The 18,970-nt window shown below is 36.8% G+C and overlaps 1 protein-coding gene across 6 annotated transcripts in view; it reads left to right on the forward strand.

Annotated features, from left to right (window-relative positions):
• CEP83 (centrosomal protein 83) overlaps positions 1 to 18,970 on the forward strand; it is a 154,217-nt gene that overhangs the window by 61,021 nt on the left and 74,226 nt on the right. For 5 of the 6 annotated variants that reach the window (XR_008991949.1, XM_036891048.2, XM_036891052.2 and 2 more), the window contains exons 2-4: positions 9,485 to 9,767; positions 10,216 to 10,366; positions 18,763 to 18,855. Coding sequence is in view for 5 of the 6 variants with exons in the window: in XM_036891048.2 (XP_036746943.2) it covers positions 9,595 to 9,767; positions 10,216 to 10,366; positions 18,763 to 18,855 (417 nt within the window). In the remaining variant the exon portion in view is untranslated. Of the gene's footprint in view, positions 1 to 7,646; positions 7,707 to 9,484; positions 9,768 to 10,215; positions 10,367 to 18,762; positions 18,856 to 18,970 lie in introns of all 6 variants that reach the window. The other variant, XM_036891049.2, reaches the window with a different exon arrangement.

Below are 18,970 nucleotides of genomic sequence, written 5' to 3' on the forward strand. Positions count from 1 at the left end.
CACTTTTATATGCCCTTTATACTCTTGTGTAGAACTCATTGGAGGTTACCACACAGGAACTGCCCTTTTTTTTTTTTTTTTGGTATCACTAATCTACACTTACATGACAAATATTATGTTTACTAGACTCTCCCCTATACCAGGTCCCCCCTATAAACCCCTTTACAGTCACTGTCCATCAGCATAGCAAAATGTTGTAGAATCCCTACTTGCCTTCTCTGTGTTGTACAGCCCTCCCTTTTCTCCTACCCCCCCATGCATGCTAATCTTACTAACCCCCTACTTCTCCCCCCGCCTTATCCCTCCCTACCCACCCATCCTCCCTAGTCCCTTTCCCTTTGGTACCTGTTAGTCCATTCTTGAGTTCTATGATTCTGCTGCTGTTTTATTCCTTCAGTTTTTCCTTTGTTCTTATATTCCACAGATAAGTGAAATCATTTGGTATTTCTCTTTCTCCACTTGGCTTGTTTCACTGAGCATAATACCCTCCAGCTCCATCCATGTTGCTACAAATGGTTGGATTTGCCCTTTTCTTATGGCTGGGTAGTATTCCATTGTGTATATGTACCACATCTTCTTTATCCATTCATCTATCGATGGACATTTAGGTTGCTTCCAATTCTTGGCTATTGTAAATAGTGCTGCAATAAACATAGGGGTGCACTGATCTTTCTCATACTTGATTGCTGCATTCTTAGGGTAAATTCCTAGGAGTGCAATTCCTGGGTCAAATGGTAGGTCTGTTTTGAGCATTTTGATGTACCTCCATACTGCTTTCCACAATGGTTGAACTAACTTACATTCCCACCAGCAGTGTAGGAGGGTTCCCCTTTCTCCACAGCCTCGCCAACATTTGTTGTTCTCTGTCTTTTGGATGGCCGCCATCCTTGCTGGTGTGAGGTGATACCTCATTGTAGTTTTAATTTGCATTTCTCTGATAGTTAGCGATGTGGAGCATCTTTTCATGTGTCTGTTGGCCATCTGTATTTCTTTTTTGGAGAACTGTCTGTTCAGTTCCTCTGCCCATTTTTTAATTGGGTTATTTGTTTTTTGTTTGTTGAGGCGTGTGAGCTCTTTATATATTCTGGACGTCAAGCCTTTATCGGATGTGTCATTTTCAAAGATATTCTCCCATACTGTAGGGTTCCTTTTTGTTCTATTGATGGTGTCTTTTGCTGTACAGAAGCTTTTCAGCTTAATATAGTCCCACTTGTTCATTTTTGCTGTTGTTTTCCTTGCCTGGGGAGATATGTTCAAGAAGAGGTCACTCATGTTTATGTCTAAGAGGTTTTTGCCTGTGTTTTCTTCCAAGAGTTTAATGGTTTCATGACTTACATTCAGGTCTTTGATCCATTTTGAGTTTACTTTTGTATATGGGGTTAGACAATGGTCCAGTTTCATTCTCCTAAATGTAGCTGTCCAGTTTTACCAGCACCAACTGTTGAAGAGACTGTCATTTCGCCATTGTATGTCCATGGCTCCTTTATCAAATATTAATTGACCATATATGTCTGGGTTAATGTCTGGATTCTCTAGTCTGTTCCATTGGTCTGTGGCTCTGCTCTTGTGCCAGTACCAAATTGTCTTGATTACTATGGCTTTATAGTAGAGCTTGAAGTTGGGGAGTGAGATCCCCCTCCCCACTTTATTCTTCTTTCTCAGGATTGCTTTGGCTATTCGGGGTCTTTGGTGTTTCCATATGAATTTTTGAATTATTTGTTCCAGTTCATTGAAGAATGTTGCTGGTAGTTTCATAGGGATTGCATCAAATCTGTATATTGCTTTGGGCAGGATGGCCATTTTGACAATATTAATTCTTCCTAGCCACGAGCATGGGATGAGTTTCCATCTGTTAGTGTCCCCTTTAATTTCTCTTAAGAGTGACTTGTAGTTTTCAGAATATAAGTCTTTCACTTCCTTGGTTAGGTTTATTCCTAGGTATTTTATTTTTTTTGATGCAATTGTGAATCGAGTTGTTTTCCTGATTTCTCTTTCTGTTGGTTCATTGTTAGTGTATAGGAAAGCCACAGATTTCTGTGTGTTGATTTTGTATCCTGCAACTTTGCTGTATTCCGATATCAGTTCTAGTAGTTTTGGGGTGGAGTCTTTAGGGATTTTTATGTACAGTATCATGTCATCTGCTAATAGTGACAGTTTAACTTCTTCTTTACCAATCTGGATTCCTTGTATTTCTTTGTTTTGTCTGATTGCCGTGGCTAGGACCTCCAGTACTATGTTGAATAACAGTGGGGAGAGTGGGCATCCCTGTCTTGTTCCCGATCTCAGAGGAAAAGGTTTCAGCTTCTCGCTGTTCAGTATGATGTTGGCTGTGGGGTTATCATATATGGCCTTTATTATGTTGAGGTACTTGCCCTCTATTCCCATTTTGCTGAGAGTTTTTATCATGAATGGATGTTGAACTTTGTCAAATGGTTTTTCAGCATCTATGGAGATGATCATGTGGTTTTTGTCTTTCTTTTTGTTGATGTGGTGGATGATGTTGATGGTCTTTCGAATGTTGTACCATCCTTGCATCCCTGGGATGAATCCCACTTGGTCATGGTGTATGATCCTTTTGATGTATTTTTGAATTCGGTCTGCTAATATTTTGTTGAGTATTTTTGCATCTACGTTCATCAGGGATATTGGTCTATAGTTTTCTTTTTTGGTGGGGTCTTTGCCTGGTTTTGGTATTAGGGTGATGTTAGCTTCATAGAATGAGTTAGGGAGTATCCCCTCCTCCTCTATTTTTTGGAAAACTCTAAGGAGAATGGGTATTATGTCTTCTCTGTATGTCTGATAAAATTCCAAGGTAAATCCATCTGGCCCGGGGGTTTTGTTCTTTGGTAGTTTTTTGATTACCGCTTCAATTTCGTTGCTGGTAATTGGTCTGTTTAGATTTTCTGTTTCTTTTTGGGTCAGTCTTGGAAGGTTGTATTTTTCTAGGAAGTTGTCCATTTCTCCTAGGTTTCCCAGCTCGTGAGCATATAGGTTTTCATAGTATTCTCTAATAATTCTTTGTATTTCTGTGGGGTCCGTCATGATTTTTCCTTTCTCATTTCTGATAATGTTGATTTGTGTTGACTCTCTTTTCTTCTTAATAAGTCTGGCTAGAGGCTTATCTATTTTGTTTATTTTCTCGAAGAACCAGCTCTTGGTTTCATTGATTTTTGCTATTGTTTTATTCTTCTCAATTTTATTTATTTCTTCTCTGATCTTTATTATGTCCCTCCTTCTGCTGACCTTAGGCCTCATTTTTTTTTCTTTTTCCAATTTCGATAATTGTGACATTAGACCATTCATTTGGGATTATTCTCCCTTTTTAAGATATGCTTGGATTGCTATATACTTTCCCCTTAAGACTGCTTTTGCTGTGTCCCACAGAAGTTGGGGCTTAGTGTTGTTGTTGTCGTTTGTTTCCATATATTGCTGGATCTCCATTTTGATTTGATCATTGATTCATTGATTATTTAGGAGCGTGTTGTTAAGCCTCCATGTGTTTGTGAGCCTCTTTGCTTTCTTTGTACAGTTTATTTCTAGTTTTATGCCTTTGTGGTCTGAAAAGTTGGTTGGTAGGATTTCAATCTTTTGGAATTTTCTGAGGCTCTTTTTGTGGCCTAGTATGTGGTCTATTCTGGAGAATGTTCCATGTGCACTTGAGAAGAATGTATATCCTGTTGCTTTTGGATGTAGAGTTCTATAGATGTCTATTAGGTCCATCTGCTCTACTGTGTTGTTCAGTGCTTCCATGTCCTTACTTATTTTCTGCCCAGTGGATCTATCCTTTGGGGTGAGTGGTGTGTTGAAGTCTCCTAGAATGAATGCATTGCAGTCTATTTCCCCCTTTAGTTCTGTTAGTATTTGTTTCACATATGCTGGTGCTCCTGTGTGGGGTGCATATATATTTAGAATGGTTGTATCGTCTTGTTGGACTGAGCCCTTTATCATTATGTAGTGTCCTTCTTTATCTCTTGTTACTTTCTTTGTTTTGAAGTCTATTTTGTCTGATATTAGTACTGCAATCCCTGCTTTCTTCTCACTGTTGTTTGCTTGAAATATGTTTTTCCATCCCTTGACTTTTAGTCTGTACATGTCTTTGGGTTTGAGGTGAGTTTCTTGTAAGCAGCATATAGATGGATCTTGCTTTTTTATCCATTCTGTTACTCTGTGTCTTTTGATTGGTGCATTCAGCCCATTAACAAATAGGGTGACTATTGAAAGATATGTACTTATTGCCATTGCAGTCTTTAAATTCGTGGTTACCAAAGGTTCAAGGATAGCCTCTTTAGTATCTTACTGCCTAACTGAGTTCGCTTATTGAGCTGTTATATAAACTGTCTGGAGATTCTTTTCTTCTCTCCCTTCTTATTCCTCCTCCTCGATTCTTCATATATTGGGTGTTTTGTGCTGTGCTCTTTCTAGGAGTGCTTCCATCTAGAGCAGTCCCTGTAAGATGTTCTGTAGAGGTGGTTTGTGGGAAGCAAATTCCCTCAGCTTTTGTTTGTCTGGGAATTGTTTAATCCCACTGTCGTATTTGAATGATAGTCATGCTGGATACAGTATCCTTGGTTCAAGGCCCTTCTTTTTCATTGTATTAAATATATCATGCCATTCTCTTCTGGCCTGTAGAAGTCTGATGTTAGCCTGATGTGTTTTCCTTTATAGGTGACCTTTTTCTCTCTAGCTGCCTTTAAAACTCTGTCTTTGTCCTTGATCTTTGCCATTTTAATTATTATGTGTCTTGGTGTTGTCCTCCTTGGATCCTTTCTTTTGGGGGTTCTGTGTATTTCCGTGGTCTGTTCGATTATTTCCTCCCCTAGTTTGGGGAAGTTTTCAGCAATTATTTCTTCTAAGATACTTTCCATCTCTTTTCCTCTCTCTTCTTCTTCTGGAACCCCTATAATATGGATATTGTTCCTTTTGGATTGGTCACACAGTTCTCTTAACATTGTTTCATTCCTGGAGATCCTTTTATCTCTCTCTATGTCAGCTTCTGTGCGTTCCTGTTGTCTGGTTTCAATTCCATCAATGGCCTCTTGCATCCTATCCATTCTGCTTATAAACGCTTCCAGAGTTTGTTTCATTTCTGCGATCTCCTTTCTGGCATCTGTGATCTCCCTCCGGACTTCATCCCATTTCTCTTGTGTATTTCTCTGCATCTTTGTCAGCATGTTTATGATTCTTATTTTGAATTCTTTCTCAGGAAGACTGGTTAGGTCTGTCTCCTTCTCTGGTGTTGTCTCTGTGATCTTTGTCTGCCTGTAGCTTTGCCTTTTCATGGTGATAGGAATAGTCTGCAGAACTGGGACGAGTGACGGCGGAAGAACTTCCCTTCTTGTTGGTTTGTGGCCCTCCTCTCCTGGGAGAACAGCGACCTCTAGTGGCTCATGCTGCGCAGCTGCGCGCAGACAGGGCTTCTGCTTCCTGCCCGGCTGCTATGGAGTTAATCTCCGCTGTTGCTGTGGGTGTGGCCTGGTTCGGGCCTCTGCTCCAAAGTGGTGGAGTCGCGTTGGAGGGGGAGCGGCTGGAAGGCTATTTATTTCTGTAAGGGGCCTCCCTGCTCCCTGCAGCCCAGGGGTTAGGGTGCCCAGAGATCCCGGATTCCCTACCTCTGGATTAAGTGTCCCACCCTGCCCCTTTAAGACTTCCAAAAAGCACCCGCCAAAACAAAACAACGACCACACACACACAAAAAAATTTTTAATTAAAAAAAAAAAAGTGGCCTCTCGTTTTTCTTTATTCTCCGGCGACAGCCTCAGGCATCTGCTCACCAGTCTTGCTGCCCTGTTTCCCTAGTATTGGGGGCCCTATCCCTTTAAGACTTCCAAAAAACAGCAAAAAAAAAAAAGGTTGCGCGCTTTTCTTATGTCCTCTGGCACCCGGCCTCCGGTGCCCGCTCACTGTTCTTGCTGCCCTGTTTTCCTAGTATCGAGGGCCCTGCACTCTGGCCCGGATGGCTGGGGCTGGGTGTTCGGCAGTCCTGGGCTCCGTCTCCCTCCCGCTCTGCCTGCTCTTCTCCCGCCGGGAGCTGGGGGGAGGGGCGCTCGGCTCCCGCGGGGCCGGGGCTTGTATCTTACCCCCTTCGCCAGGCGCTGGGTTCTCTCAGGTGTGGATGTGGTCTGGATATTGTCCTGTGTCCTCTGGTCTTTATTCTAGGAAGGGTTGTCTTTGTTATATTTTCATAGATATATGTGGTTTTGGGAGGAGATTTCCGCTGCTCTACTCACGCCACCATCTTCCGCCCCTCCCCAGCATGGATGTTTTTTAGTTGGAGGAAGTTTAACTTCTTATTTTTTTATTTTTTAATTTAAAAAAATGTGAAGAAAAATTATTTTCTATTTTTTTGGTACTCATCCAGCCATTTTCATAGAATAAATTCCTAGAATTGGGCCAGGGATAGAAAATTTATCATTCTGATAACAGGTAACTTTCCGTAAAGGGTAATGTTGATTTTTTTTGTGTATATTTGCAAATTAACGATGTAATTTTTTAATTTTTGTTGAGGGAAAAATATATCATGCATTTGGGTGTGCTGCCTACTGGGGATATGTGACAGTGTATACTAGTTTAAGTTACTAAAATTAGCATATAAAAAGGTGATGAAATTGCAGATATTATCTTGGAATAGGAGAGATCTTCCTGGTTTGGGAAATACAAGAGGTCAGTGCACGTATGTTTGGAAAGGGACTAGAAGTTGAAGGTGAGGTAATGGTGGTGGTGACTGAGAAAGGGATATGGTGAAAATAGGGAAGTCCTGAAAGGCCTTTCTAGAAGATTTCAGTGCCAGAAGGGAAGAAGATAAATCACTTTTAACATTTATTTTCCAAAAATGTTCAGGTCTTACTGAATTTTATTTCCATGGGGATTTAATTCCCATTTAAAATAACTCCCATTTAAATTAAATATGAGAATATTTACTTTCAACTGGAATAAAAAATTAATAATTTATTTCAGCTTGGAAATCTTTCAGTAGTAGTGGGACAAAAGGGTAGCTCTTGATTTTTCTAATGTAGTTAATCTTTTTGCTAATTAAAATAAAAAGTTTATAATACTTTTTGGTATTAATAGAAAGTATGAGAGAGGTTTATTATATGTTTCTATCTCTTAAAAAGTAATTCGGACCAAAGAGCCAGAATCAAACTTACTTGCCAGTTTTATGATCCAATGTATTAATTCCATGATAAGTGTATACTCTTGACAGGATAACGTTGTGGCAACTGCTACAAATAGTGCACTCTGCATTTGTAAAGGGTGAACCTTGGTGCACATTAAACATAAGATTAAGGAGTAAATTATCCTTGAAGGACTTTTCCCACTCTTTTAAAATGTAATTTGACAGGCAAACAAAGCAACCCCAATTTTAGTCTAAAAGTTCTCTTATGTAATATGCAGACATCACATTATCAGAAATGGTGAATTTCAAGCAAGACTGAATAATTTAATGGTTAGTTTGTGTTATCTAAAGACTTTTTCTTGTAGTAAGAAAAGTTAATTCATGATAACCTATGACTAAGGGAGATGGTATAGGGAAAAAATAAAATAGTCTTGAGAGAGATAGTGAAGTTTCAGGGGACAGAAGTATTTTGACTAAAATTGTTGTTTTAATTATTAACAATAAGAACACTGTCATCATTTTTTACTTCTAGATCCAACAAACATTTAATTACTTTCATAATCCTGGATAAGTTCTTCTGGGGATAATTGAGGTAATTTAATTTTTTGCTCTTAGCATAGCATATAGCACATAGGTGATCAATATTTACGTGTTGGCTGATTTCTTATCTGAATCTGCAGCCTGAGTGTAGTTCACCTTGTATCAAATAATGCTTTCTTAGCATTAGTCATAAAGTTACTTGCTCAAAGTCATCTTTGGGAACTGTGGTTCCCCCCAGCAGTCACTTAACTGTTGTCAGGTAGCTGCATCTGTGGAGGTCTCTCATTGCACACTAGGCAAAACCTCAACCTGGACAGGGGAGGATTCTTGACTCTGATTGAGAAAGAATTCTCCACCAGGTCAGGCAAGTGTAAGTAAGGAAATAATTCATTAAAGGGAGAGTAGCAGTGAATGGCAGCTGCATTGCAAAGAGCAGAGAGCAGAGAGCAAGGAAAGAAGAAGAGAGGAAGAAAAGGGAAGCTTATTAAACTCCTGCTCAACCTAGAGCAAATCCCTTGCCAGCTCCTGAAGCCAGGGTCACCTGGTGTCCAGTGTCTGCTTGAATCTACACAGCATGGGGGCTAAGCACCTACCACCCCAGGATTTGGGGGAGCTGCAGAGCACTGGAGGGAGTAAGTACTTATTCTGAGAACTTCCCAAAGCAGAGAAAGGAGATTTTTGGGCAAGCTACTGAAGAACATGATCATACAGCTGCAATGCCGTCTGGGTCACCCAGGCAATGGGAACTTGCAAGCCCAAATCAGAGATCTTTGTAGCACTTTCCTATTTGTCTAACATAGGACAGAGAGAGTGAAGACTTGTGCTTAAGTCTAGAAAATTGAATGAAATAGTGAAGTAACAAAGATGCTTACCACTGGGAAAAGGGGACTCTTATTAACCTCCCAAGAGGCTTGGTAGAGCGCGGAGACAAAATGCAGTTGAGACAAAACACAGTGAAGAGGTCTTTATTTAAAGCAAAGTACACACTCAAAGAAAGGGGAGTATAGGCAACGTCAGAGAGGAGGTGGCTTAGAGCTTAGAATTTGTATCTTTTAAGGATTACAAGAATTTGAAAAATAGGGCAGGTGAGGGGGGTGGGAGTCATAGGCTTGACATGTTGACTCATGATGTTTGTCTCTGGTGAGAGACATTATGTCACCATCCATAATCAGTCCTCTAGATATTCTGTACGATAAGCCTAACACAAATAATGGTTACCCTCAAGCAGTGGGGACATATCGTTTAGGACTGCCTGCCCTGAGAGGGTAGGTTATTGGCTGGTTACCATAAAATGTGTTAGGAATCTTACCTCCTAACTCCCTGGTTTTTAAAATGGAATCTTAGCCTTAAGATGGAGTGTCTTCTGCTCTTAGTTTACTATTTGTATATCAGCATTTTTTTCATCATAGGCAGGAAAAATTAATCGTGATGCTTGTCCCGTGTCCCTGCTGTACCTCATTACTGTTTCAGATGGCTTTTCCCCTGATTTTAGAGTATGGATTTTGTGCCAGGATCCGTCCTTGAAGTTTACCCCAGTAGTTTTAGGAAACATGCATGGTTTATGAATCTTGGAGTACCAAAATGGGAAAAGTCATACTTCTACTTAGATTAATACTTGAAGATGTGACTTTTGTTGTCATAGAAATTTGTGTAGAATTAAAAATATTTGTTAAGATATGATTCAACTTTATTCTTTTATTTTTAAATGAACAATTGAAAATATGAAAATTGGGTTTTGTTATAGAAATGATAAGGAGAATAAGAAGTGGTAAAAATATGTATCACTGCAGAAGTTCACTGATCGCTAACTAAGTGTATTTCTCTATGCAGGTATAATTTGGCCTCCTGAGATTCTGTCTTATCAAGAAGGAAGATAACTAAGAGGACTTCTCTCTTGGGAAGAAAACTAAGAAAATAGGAAAGCCAGAACTTATTTTTATATGTTTGTCAGCTCACTTATCAATATGGACACTTTTCCTACCATTTTTCCTCCTGGTGAAGACAGTGGGCTGACAAGTTCTCAGTCTGAGTTCCAAAAATTGTTACTTGATGAAAGGTTACGGTGCGAACATCATAAAAGTAATTATCAGATTCTGAAAGCTGAACACACAAGGTAAATTACTTACATTTAGAGATGAGGGGCTTGATTTAGAAAAAAACGTCTGAATGTTTGCTCTGGAACAACATATATAATTTTGTTATTTTGCAGTTATGTATTTAAAACTTCTTTAATACAGTAAAATTTTTGCTCTAAGATTATTCAGAACTAAGGATATCAAGGAGATTATGAATTTACAAGTCTTCTGTTGAAAATAGCACGACATATAAAACTAAATGTATCTAAGTGGTTCAATGTATTTTTTTCCATCAATGTAAAATTGCATTCAGAAGGTACAGTGCTAATACTTAAATTGAAACTATGTAAAGAAAAGATACTTGTGAATTTAATGAATATATGATATTGGTTTTGTTTTGTAGTGTTGGTTGACTTTACATAAAGTAATGCAATTAGAAAGCACAGGATTCATTTAAAATTGATTCCTTCTTTTTTTAAAAATCAGGTTGCAAGATGAGTACATAAGGTCACAAAACGAACTCAAGCGCCTGCTAAATGAAAAGCAAATTCACCAGGAAAAATTTCAGCTGCTGCTTGAAGAGCTAAGAGGGGAATTAGTAGAGAAAACTAAAAACTTAGAAGAAATGAAGCTGCAGGTAAAAAAATATATTTGCATTAGTGTAAAGGCAGTGAGATATTTAGTGAAGTTAGTAGTTTTTGTAAATTCTCTCTATATTCTTAATGATTATTTTGCTGTTATGTCCCGGTATTGTGATTTAATCTTCTTTCATATATTCTAGAATGTTAACCATGTAATGTTTAGTTATGAAACTGTTATTTTGTATAAATTTGTATTAAATTACCTGTTCTGATTCCACTAATATTTTACAATTTAGAATAATAGGAAGACCAGTTTGAGTTGATACAAATATTTAAAAATACTAAACAATATTTTTTAAAGAAAGGTTTACTAGTTTTCCTTTAAGTATTGTAACTAACTGGGCTAAAAAAGACTGATGGCTATTTTTAAGGAGCTTCTTAAAAAACACTGTAAAAACAATATTTGTACATAATTTATGTGTGCAGTGTAAGGTAAATGGAGGTTCTAAAGCAGAGGATAGTATTGAAGTACTAACTACAGTTTCTTGGCATATTTTTCACACTATTCAGTTTTCATTTGCCTGGTAAGTAGAGCAAAGCTGAACTTCAGCATCAGTCAAACTTAGTATAGATTTCAAATTAGTAGGTATTAGTAGTGATATTTTCTAGTATTCATTTAATTTCTGAATAGCACCAGCTGTGTATTTCTGCCTATGTACTACTCGATACAAATAATAAGGTATTATTAATATTGGAAGCATAAGTTAATAGAGTAAGGAGTCATCTTTCAATCTACCTAGAATGACATATCACTCAATTCCTGGATTCCTTGGCAGCAGTGTTGGAATTAGTCATTCAGTATCTTCTTGAAATTGTTGGGAACACCACCACTTACCTTGGTTTGGAGCCTCCACTATGCTTACTGTTTAATTCCTAGGTATATTTGGGACATTTAAATAAAAATCTCAGAAGTGGAAGTTGAAAAGGAAAATGTAATTTAAGCTTCTAGAATTGGTGGATTAATTTGCAGAAGTTGAGAGGCCTCTATGACTGGAATTTGTGTGCATTAAACACTAAGCATTGTTTGGGCATTGGAGATGTAATTGCTCTGTGTCTTGAGAGTAACATCTAGACATGTTATTTGTACCAAACACGTGAAAACAGTAAGCTTAAGAAGTCTGGAGTGGCTATGTTATTATCAGATAAAATGGACTCAAGATAAAGAGAGTATCACTAAAATTAAAAGGACGTTTTTATGACCAAAAAAGGATCAATTTACCAGGGAGATGATGAACTTCAACAAAAAGCTATTTTTTTATTCCTTAGTTTTCTCATGTGGTAAAGGGGATAGTGTTGTTACCTAATAGCCATTATGAGAACATGTGTATTTTATAACAGTATAGTGTCTGCCACATAGTAGATACTCATAAATGATGGCTGTTTTTATTCTATTTAAATGTAGGCTTATGAAAGCATGAACTTCCTTCATTGTGTCTCCACTGCGAAGACAGTGCCTAGCAAATATTTGTTGAATGAATGTCATGAATAAACAGACTAAATGAATGAGTTAGAATTTTCTGTTTATATATAAGAAACAAATTTTTTTGCCTTTTCTGTCTTATAAGTACCTGAAACCTTATCTGTTCTCTTACAGGTTTCTTATAGAAACCTTATCGGTTCTCTCTGGTAAGAGTTGAATTGTGTTCCCCAGAAAGATATGTTGAGGTTCTAGCTCCCAATACCTCAGAATATGACCTTATCTGGAAATAGGGATCTTGCAGATATAATTACTTAGGATGAGGTCATATTGAAATATGATGGGCCCTTAATCCCGTATGACTGGTGTCCTTATAGGAAGAAAAGAACAGAGACAGAAACACACCAGTGTCACCAGTGAGAGGTTGGGGGAAGGAAAGGTAGGCTGGGGAAACCGTCCTGTGATGACAGAAGCAGAGACTGAGGTGCCATAGCTGCCAAAGAGCACTAAGGATTGCTGCACACCACTAGACACTAGGACGAGGCAAAGAAAAATTCTTCCTTGAAGGTTTCAGCAGGAGCATGGCCTTGACTTTGGGCTTCTAGCCTCCAGAACTGTGAAACAATAAATTTCTGTTGTTTAAAGCCACACAGTTTGTGGTATTTTGTTATGGCAGCTCTAGGGAACTGATATACTATCCAACACAGAATTCCTGTGTGGCGCATCCATGATACAGGGATTGTCACGTTCTGCTTCAGGGCTCTCAGTGCTCGAGAACCCAGTGAACTTTTAAAGTGATCCAGTTCTGTTTATGGATTGACGTATGTTAAGCGTTTTCTTTCACTGGAATGAAAACATCCTCCCTGCAGCCCCCTGTTGGTTCTTGTACTGTCCTCAGATTTACAGAAAATAACTTTGGACGTTTCTCCACATGATTCCCAAATGTTTACCAACAAAAATAATTTATTTGGTAATTTTTCTATTTTTTGAGGTACAAATACCTCATTTCTACATGATTTTTATCTGGGAAAAATAAGCTAAGGAAACATGGGTACATATATAACATATATTGAAGCAGTTTAGCTACTTGCTTTAATGTATATTTGCAATTTGTACAAATTGTGAATTAAGTAAAGTTAAGAAAATTCAACAAAGTAAGATCAGCAGGAAATATTTCAATGAAGGTTTATGAAAGATGGTTATTTTAAAAATACACATGTATTATATTGTCTACCTGCAAAGTGCCTTTTATTAGTTAAGATTTAATATCCCTTTGGCTTTTTAAAAAAAATTTTTTTTAAATTAAGGTATCATTGATAAACAGTGTTATGAAGGGTTCACATGAACAACATTGTGGTTTCAACATTTACCCGTATTATCAAGTCCCCCCACCCCCAACCACATTGCAGTCACGGTAAGATGCTATAGAATCATTATTCCTTTGGCTTTTATAGACAAATGATATGAAAGACATTAATTTAAAGAATATTTCTGCATCACTTGTGTAGTTATAGTGAATGTGAATAATAGTGACTAGCTCATAGGATGATTACAAAGGTAAAATGAGACAATGCATAGAAAGTGTTGGTACAGAACTTTGATGGAGTAAGTGGTTAGAACATGTTAATATTATTATTTTTATTTTCCATTGTGGCAAAATAATGGGATCATTTGATATATTTCTGATAAAAAATTTATTTTAATGACTTCACTAAAAATTATATGCTTTCTTTGTGCCAGGCAGTGAAAACTATATAATTGGCATGTTTCCCGTATTATTTGGCTGCTAGGACTCTCAGCAAAATTTATTTAGTTTCAGTCATGAATTTTTAAAGAATCTGTGGCACAGCAGTATTTGTGCTTAAAATATTCTTTGAAAGACATTGGTCTGTTTTGTATTTGCAATATGTCAAATGTTGGATTAGTAAAGATTTGTTTTTATATATTTAACATAGGTAATGACACAGAGACTGTTGTATGATAAATCATTCTTTTAAGTTTCTTTTGAGACAAGTAGTTGCAGTATTCCATTAGAAATCTAAGACAGCATAATTTCCACTTAAATGGCACAGGAAAAATCCTCTAATTCTGCCTTTTGGTGTGTGTGTGTGCTTAGGATTGTGGGAGACTGATTTTCTTCTGTGTGTGCTTGTTTTTAGTAAGATTTTTAGGAGGTAATGAAAACAAGTCTTACACTTGGAGGCCATTTATTAGAGACCTCAGAAATCACAAGATTTCCACATAGTTAACAATTTCAGTGTTCTTTTTTCCTTTGAGTAGATCCATATTTCCATCAGTATCATTTTCCTACTATACTAAGAACTTTCTGTAACATGTCTTATCATGCACATCTACTAGTGAGAAATTATTTTCAGCTTTTATATATCTTTAAAAAAAGTATTTTAAAAGATACTTTTGCTTACTATTGACTTATGGGTTGACAGATTTTTTCCCCTAGTACTTTAAAGATGTTGCTCTTCAGTCTTCTCACTTAACATTGTTTCACATAAGAAATTTGCTGTCCTCCTTCTCTTTGTTGTGTGTATGCAGTGTGTCTATTTTCTGAGCTGCTCTTAAAATTTTCTCTTTATTGCTGATTTTGAACAAGTTGATTGACATGTCTTTGCACTTTTCTTCCATGTTTCTGGTGCTTTGAGTTTACGGAGCTTCTTAGGTATGTGTGTTTATAGTTTTGTCAAATTTAGGAAATTTTAGACACTGCTTCTCAAGGTACTTTTTCTGCTTCCTCTTTCATCTCCTTTGGGGACTCTAGTAGTCCCCAGATTTAAAATTTTCCCATACCTCACTGATATTCAGCTTATTCTTAGTGTTTGTTATCCCGTTGTTTTATTTTAGGTAGTTTCTGTTATTGTGTCATCAGGTGCACTGAATTTTTCTTCTGCAGTGTCTCCTCTGTCATTAATCCCATACAGTGTGTTTTTCATCTCAGAAATTGTAGTTTTTATCTTAATGTCCAATGTTGGTCTTTTTCATAACTTCCTTTTCTCTGCTTAATGTGTTAAATCTTTTTTCCAGCTTTCTGAACATACGGAATTCAGTTAAAATAACTATTTTAACATTTTTGCTAATTCTAACACCTGTATCATTTCTCATTGGTTTTGGTTGGTTGATACTCTTTTCCTGCTTCTTGGCATGCATGGCAAATTTTTGTTGGACACTAGATATTTTTGTGTTCTGATAAATATTCTTGAGTTTTGTTCTGGGACACAGTTCCTTGGAAACAGTTTCATCTTTCTGGGTCTTGCTTTTAAGATTTGAACAGCTTAGTGTTTAGTATAATGCAAATTATTTTTAACTGCTGAGATCCTCGTGAGGACTGTACTCATTTTTCTATCAAATGAAGTTTTTCAGTATGGCTTTTGGGAAAAGGACCTATTCACAGCTCTGTGTGAGCTCTGAGTACTTAATCCTCTAATTCTTTCAGGTGGTTCTTTTCCTGGCATTGGGTATTTTCCTTTTATCAATGTGCTGATCAGTACTCTACTGAACGAATTGAGAAGGATCTTTTGCAGATCGTCTTAATTTGTTTTCTGTGCCATCCTCCTCTCTGCTGCCCAGTCTTGTGATTCAAGCCACACCCGTCTCCTTGGACTCTTAGTTCCATCTCCTCAGATCAGGGAGGCTGTCAAACTGCCTGGGTGTTCCTTCTGTGCCATGGCCTGGAAGCTTTTGCAAAACTCACTTTGTTTTCTGTCTGTCAGGGATCTTTGTTTGCTTCATTATGTCAGTGCCTTGAAAACTGTTGTTTGATTTTTGTCCATTCTATTATTTGTTTTAGGCAGACGAGTAAATCTGGTTTTTATTTTGCAATCTGCTGGGAGTAGAAGCACTTTTATTTTTAATTAACTTTCAAATCATGGAACTCTCAAATAAGTACCAAAGTAGAGAGAATGGTGTGATGTATCCCCATGTATCTATCACCCAACAACAACAATAATTTCAATAATTATCATCTCTCAGCCATTCTTGTTTTATCTTCAGACACCATCCTCTTTGTTCAGTCCATCACCCCTCTGGTTTATTTTTAAGCAAAGCACATTATCTCAACTCTTTATAAATATTTTATAATATATCTCCACAGACATACCTCATATTATTGAGCTTCACAGATACTGTGTTTTTGACAAATAGGAGGTTTGAGTAACCCTATGTTGAATAAGTTTGTAGGTGCCATTTTCCCAATAGCATTTGCTTACTTTGTGTCTGTGTCACATTTTGGTAACTCTCACAATATCTCAGAATTTCCATTATTATATTTGTTATGGTGACCTGTGATCAGTGATCTTTGATGTTACTATTGTAATTATTTGGGAATGCCATTAACTGTGTATAGAAGGTAGTGAACTTAATTGATAAATATTCTGTGTATTCTGACTGCTCCACCTCCTGGCCATTCTCCCTCCTCTGTCCCTATCTTCTCACCCCAAGACACAGCAGTATGGAAATTAGACCAATTAATAAACCTGCAATGGCCTTTAAGTGTTCATATGAAAGGAAAAGTCAATCACTGTGGCGAACTTCACTGTGGTCTTATTTTCAGAAATTGCCACAGCCACCCCAACCTTTTAGCTACACCACCCTGAACAGTCAGTAGCCAACAACATTGAAGCATGGCAGTCCATTAGCAAAAAGATTACAACTTGCTAAAAGTTCAAATGATGGTTAGCATTTTTAATTAAAGTATATACAGTGTTATTTTAGACATAATGCTGTCGTACACTTAATAGAATGCAGTATAGTATAAACATAACTTTCATATGCACTAGGAAACCAGAAAATCCATATGCCTCACTTTACTGCAATAGTCGATTCATTGCGGTGGTCTGGAACTGAATCTGCAACATCTGTGAGGCATACCTGTGTTATATACCAAGGCAATCCCCCCTTTAACAGCATAACCACTACTGTCATTCCTAAAAATACTTATTCCTTAGATCCTCTTGATATCACATCTTTGTTCAGTTTTCCTTAATTTTCCCTCAGTTTTGCTTGTTTGTTTGTTTGTTCTTAAGGTTGGTTTGTTTAAAACAGGATCCAAATAAGATTTACCTATTACTCTCTCCCTTTTAATTACCACCCTGTCTCAGTTTGGATCTTGATACTATCACCCAGGGATTCTTGACATTATAAACCTGATTATAACAGAAGCTGTATCTGTTTTCTGTAGCCACATTCACTGACTCTCCATCCCACAACCATCAGTTCTCTTCCACCAAAGGTTTTCATCCATCTTACTTATTCCTAAATATAGGTATGGTTATTCCATTTTAAGGTTAAAAACCTTTAATGAATAAGAAAGGTAAAGAAAAATGTATATAGTATGACTTTCTTTATATAAAATGTAAAATGGTTTATTATATATGCTTCTATGTTGATAGATTGTTTTAAGGATACATAAAAACTAAGTGGTTGCTTCCTGAGGGAAACTGGATGGCTAAAGTAAAAAAACTTAGTTTTTTAATCTTTATGTTTTATTTGAATTATTTTATTTATGGTATTATATTTATTCATGTTAAGTAAAAAAAGTTTTTTCCAAGTAAATACTACTGAACACTGAGTAAATTGTAAGAATATGATCCTGGTATTCAGGAGTTGTCTACTCTGGCTCCCGTCTCTTTTCCTTTTGTTCCCAACCAGGATGCAGCTCTAGGTGGCATTTGGGAATGCTGTCACCATGGCCTTTGTTGTCACAGCATCTGGAGATTGCTGTCAGCACTAATGCACAGGGAACCAGGATTCTGAATTTCCTATAGTGCTTAGTGTGGTCCCATCAAAATGCCTTTAGTTCACCTTTGAGGACCATTTTCCTCCCCAGAGGATTTAAAATTTTATCAATTCTTTGGTTTGGGGTTCTACCTAAACTTTAGTTTTCCCATGCATTTGATGTGCCATTCTTTCTATCCTACATATAATTTCTCTTGGTCTTCACCTGTCTGGTAAGCCCAGATTGCCTATTTTTATACCTATTTGTATGTGTAAGTTATTTATCTTATAAGAGTTTGAATTTCTTACTGGGAGAGAGATGCTTTCTGTGAGTTTTTGTGATCTTTAGAGAGTTAGATTGTCTGTGTGCTTCAATTTCTGTATAAATGGGATGATAATACAGCTGTATTATAGATTGTTGCTAGGATTTAGTAAGTTACTCATGGAAGGTATTTAGAATAGTATGTTATGTAGATATTAGTATGTTGTACAATGCTTTCTTTATATATAGTAGATATTCACTGAGTAAAAATTTACCATATTTGGAGTATTGATAAATGAGTGAATTAAACGGAACATTATTCTTAGTTTTCATAAATAATGTTAATGCATACCAGGTTTGCTTTTTTTTTTAACAACCGTTGTTTGTTCATTAACGAATTCATCCAGAAAACAGTAATTGAAGGGGTTCTTACCTGCCAGACAGTAGTTCGAGGTGTTGGGAACATCATAGTGAATAAAGACCATGTTAAGGAGTTACATTGGTACTTAATTACATATTGAAGTACAAGATATTATAATAGGGAAGAGTCTAAATTAATTCTGTGATCAGTGTAAAAACTAGCCTTTTCTGATATGAGTCTGAAGAATTCTCTATGGTATATGAAACTATCACACCTTTTTTTCCCTTGCTTTAGAAAATAGACTACTAGCTGTAGTATCCAACATGCTACCTTTAGCTGCCAATGTAGTTATTCCTAACAATAATAATAGTCAGTGACTATTTTTACCTCTTGATGACATATCTGAGAATTTTTGATATCCCAGAGCGTGAAATTGAGATTCATAAAATATTGTTTCAAATGATAGTTCTTTGTATATAATGCTTACTGTAAAATTAGATATATTGTCAAATTGCTATGAATTGAATCCAATCCATAGAATTCATGGAGGGTTTAAAATTTGACACATTCTTGATTTTAATATTTGTGATTCCATATTTAAAATTGTTTGTATTTCTTTACATGTTAGGTATTGACTCCACAAAAGTTAGAATTGTTACGAGCCCAAATACAACAAGAATTAGAAACTCCTATGAGAGAACGTTTTAGGACTCTCGATGAAGTAAGTCATTTTTCTTTTTATTAAGGTCTCATTGATATACAATCACACGAACAACATTGTTATTACTAGATGCCCCCCATTATCAAGTCCCCACTACATACCCCATTAGAGTCAC

The sequence above is a fragment of the Manis pentadactyla genome, chromosome 10 (genome assembly GCF_030020395.1).
Source record: "Manis pentadactyla isolate mManPen7 chromosome 10, mManPen7.hap1, whole genome shotgun sequence".
Lineage (NCBI taxonomy): Eukaryota > Metazoa > Chordata > Mammalia > Pholidota > Manidae > Manis > Manis pentadactyla.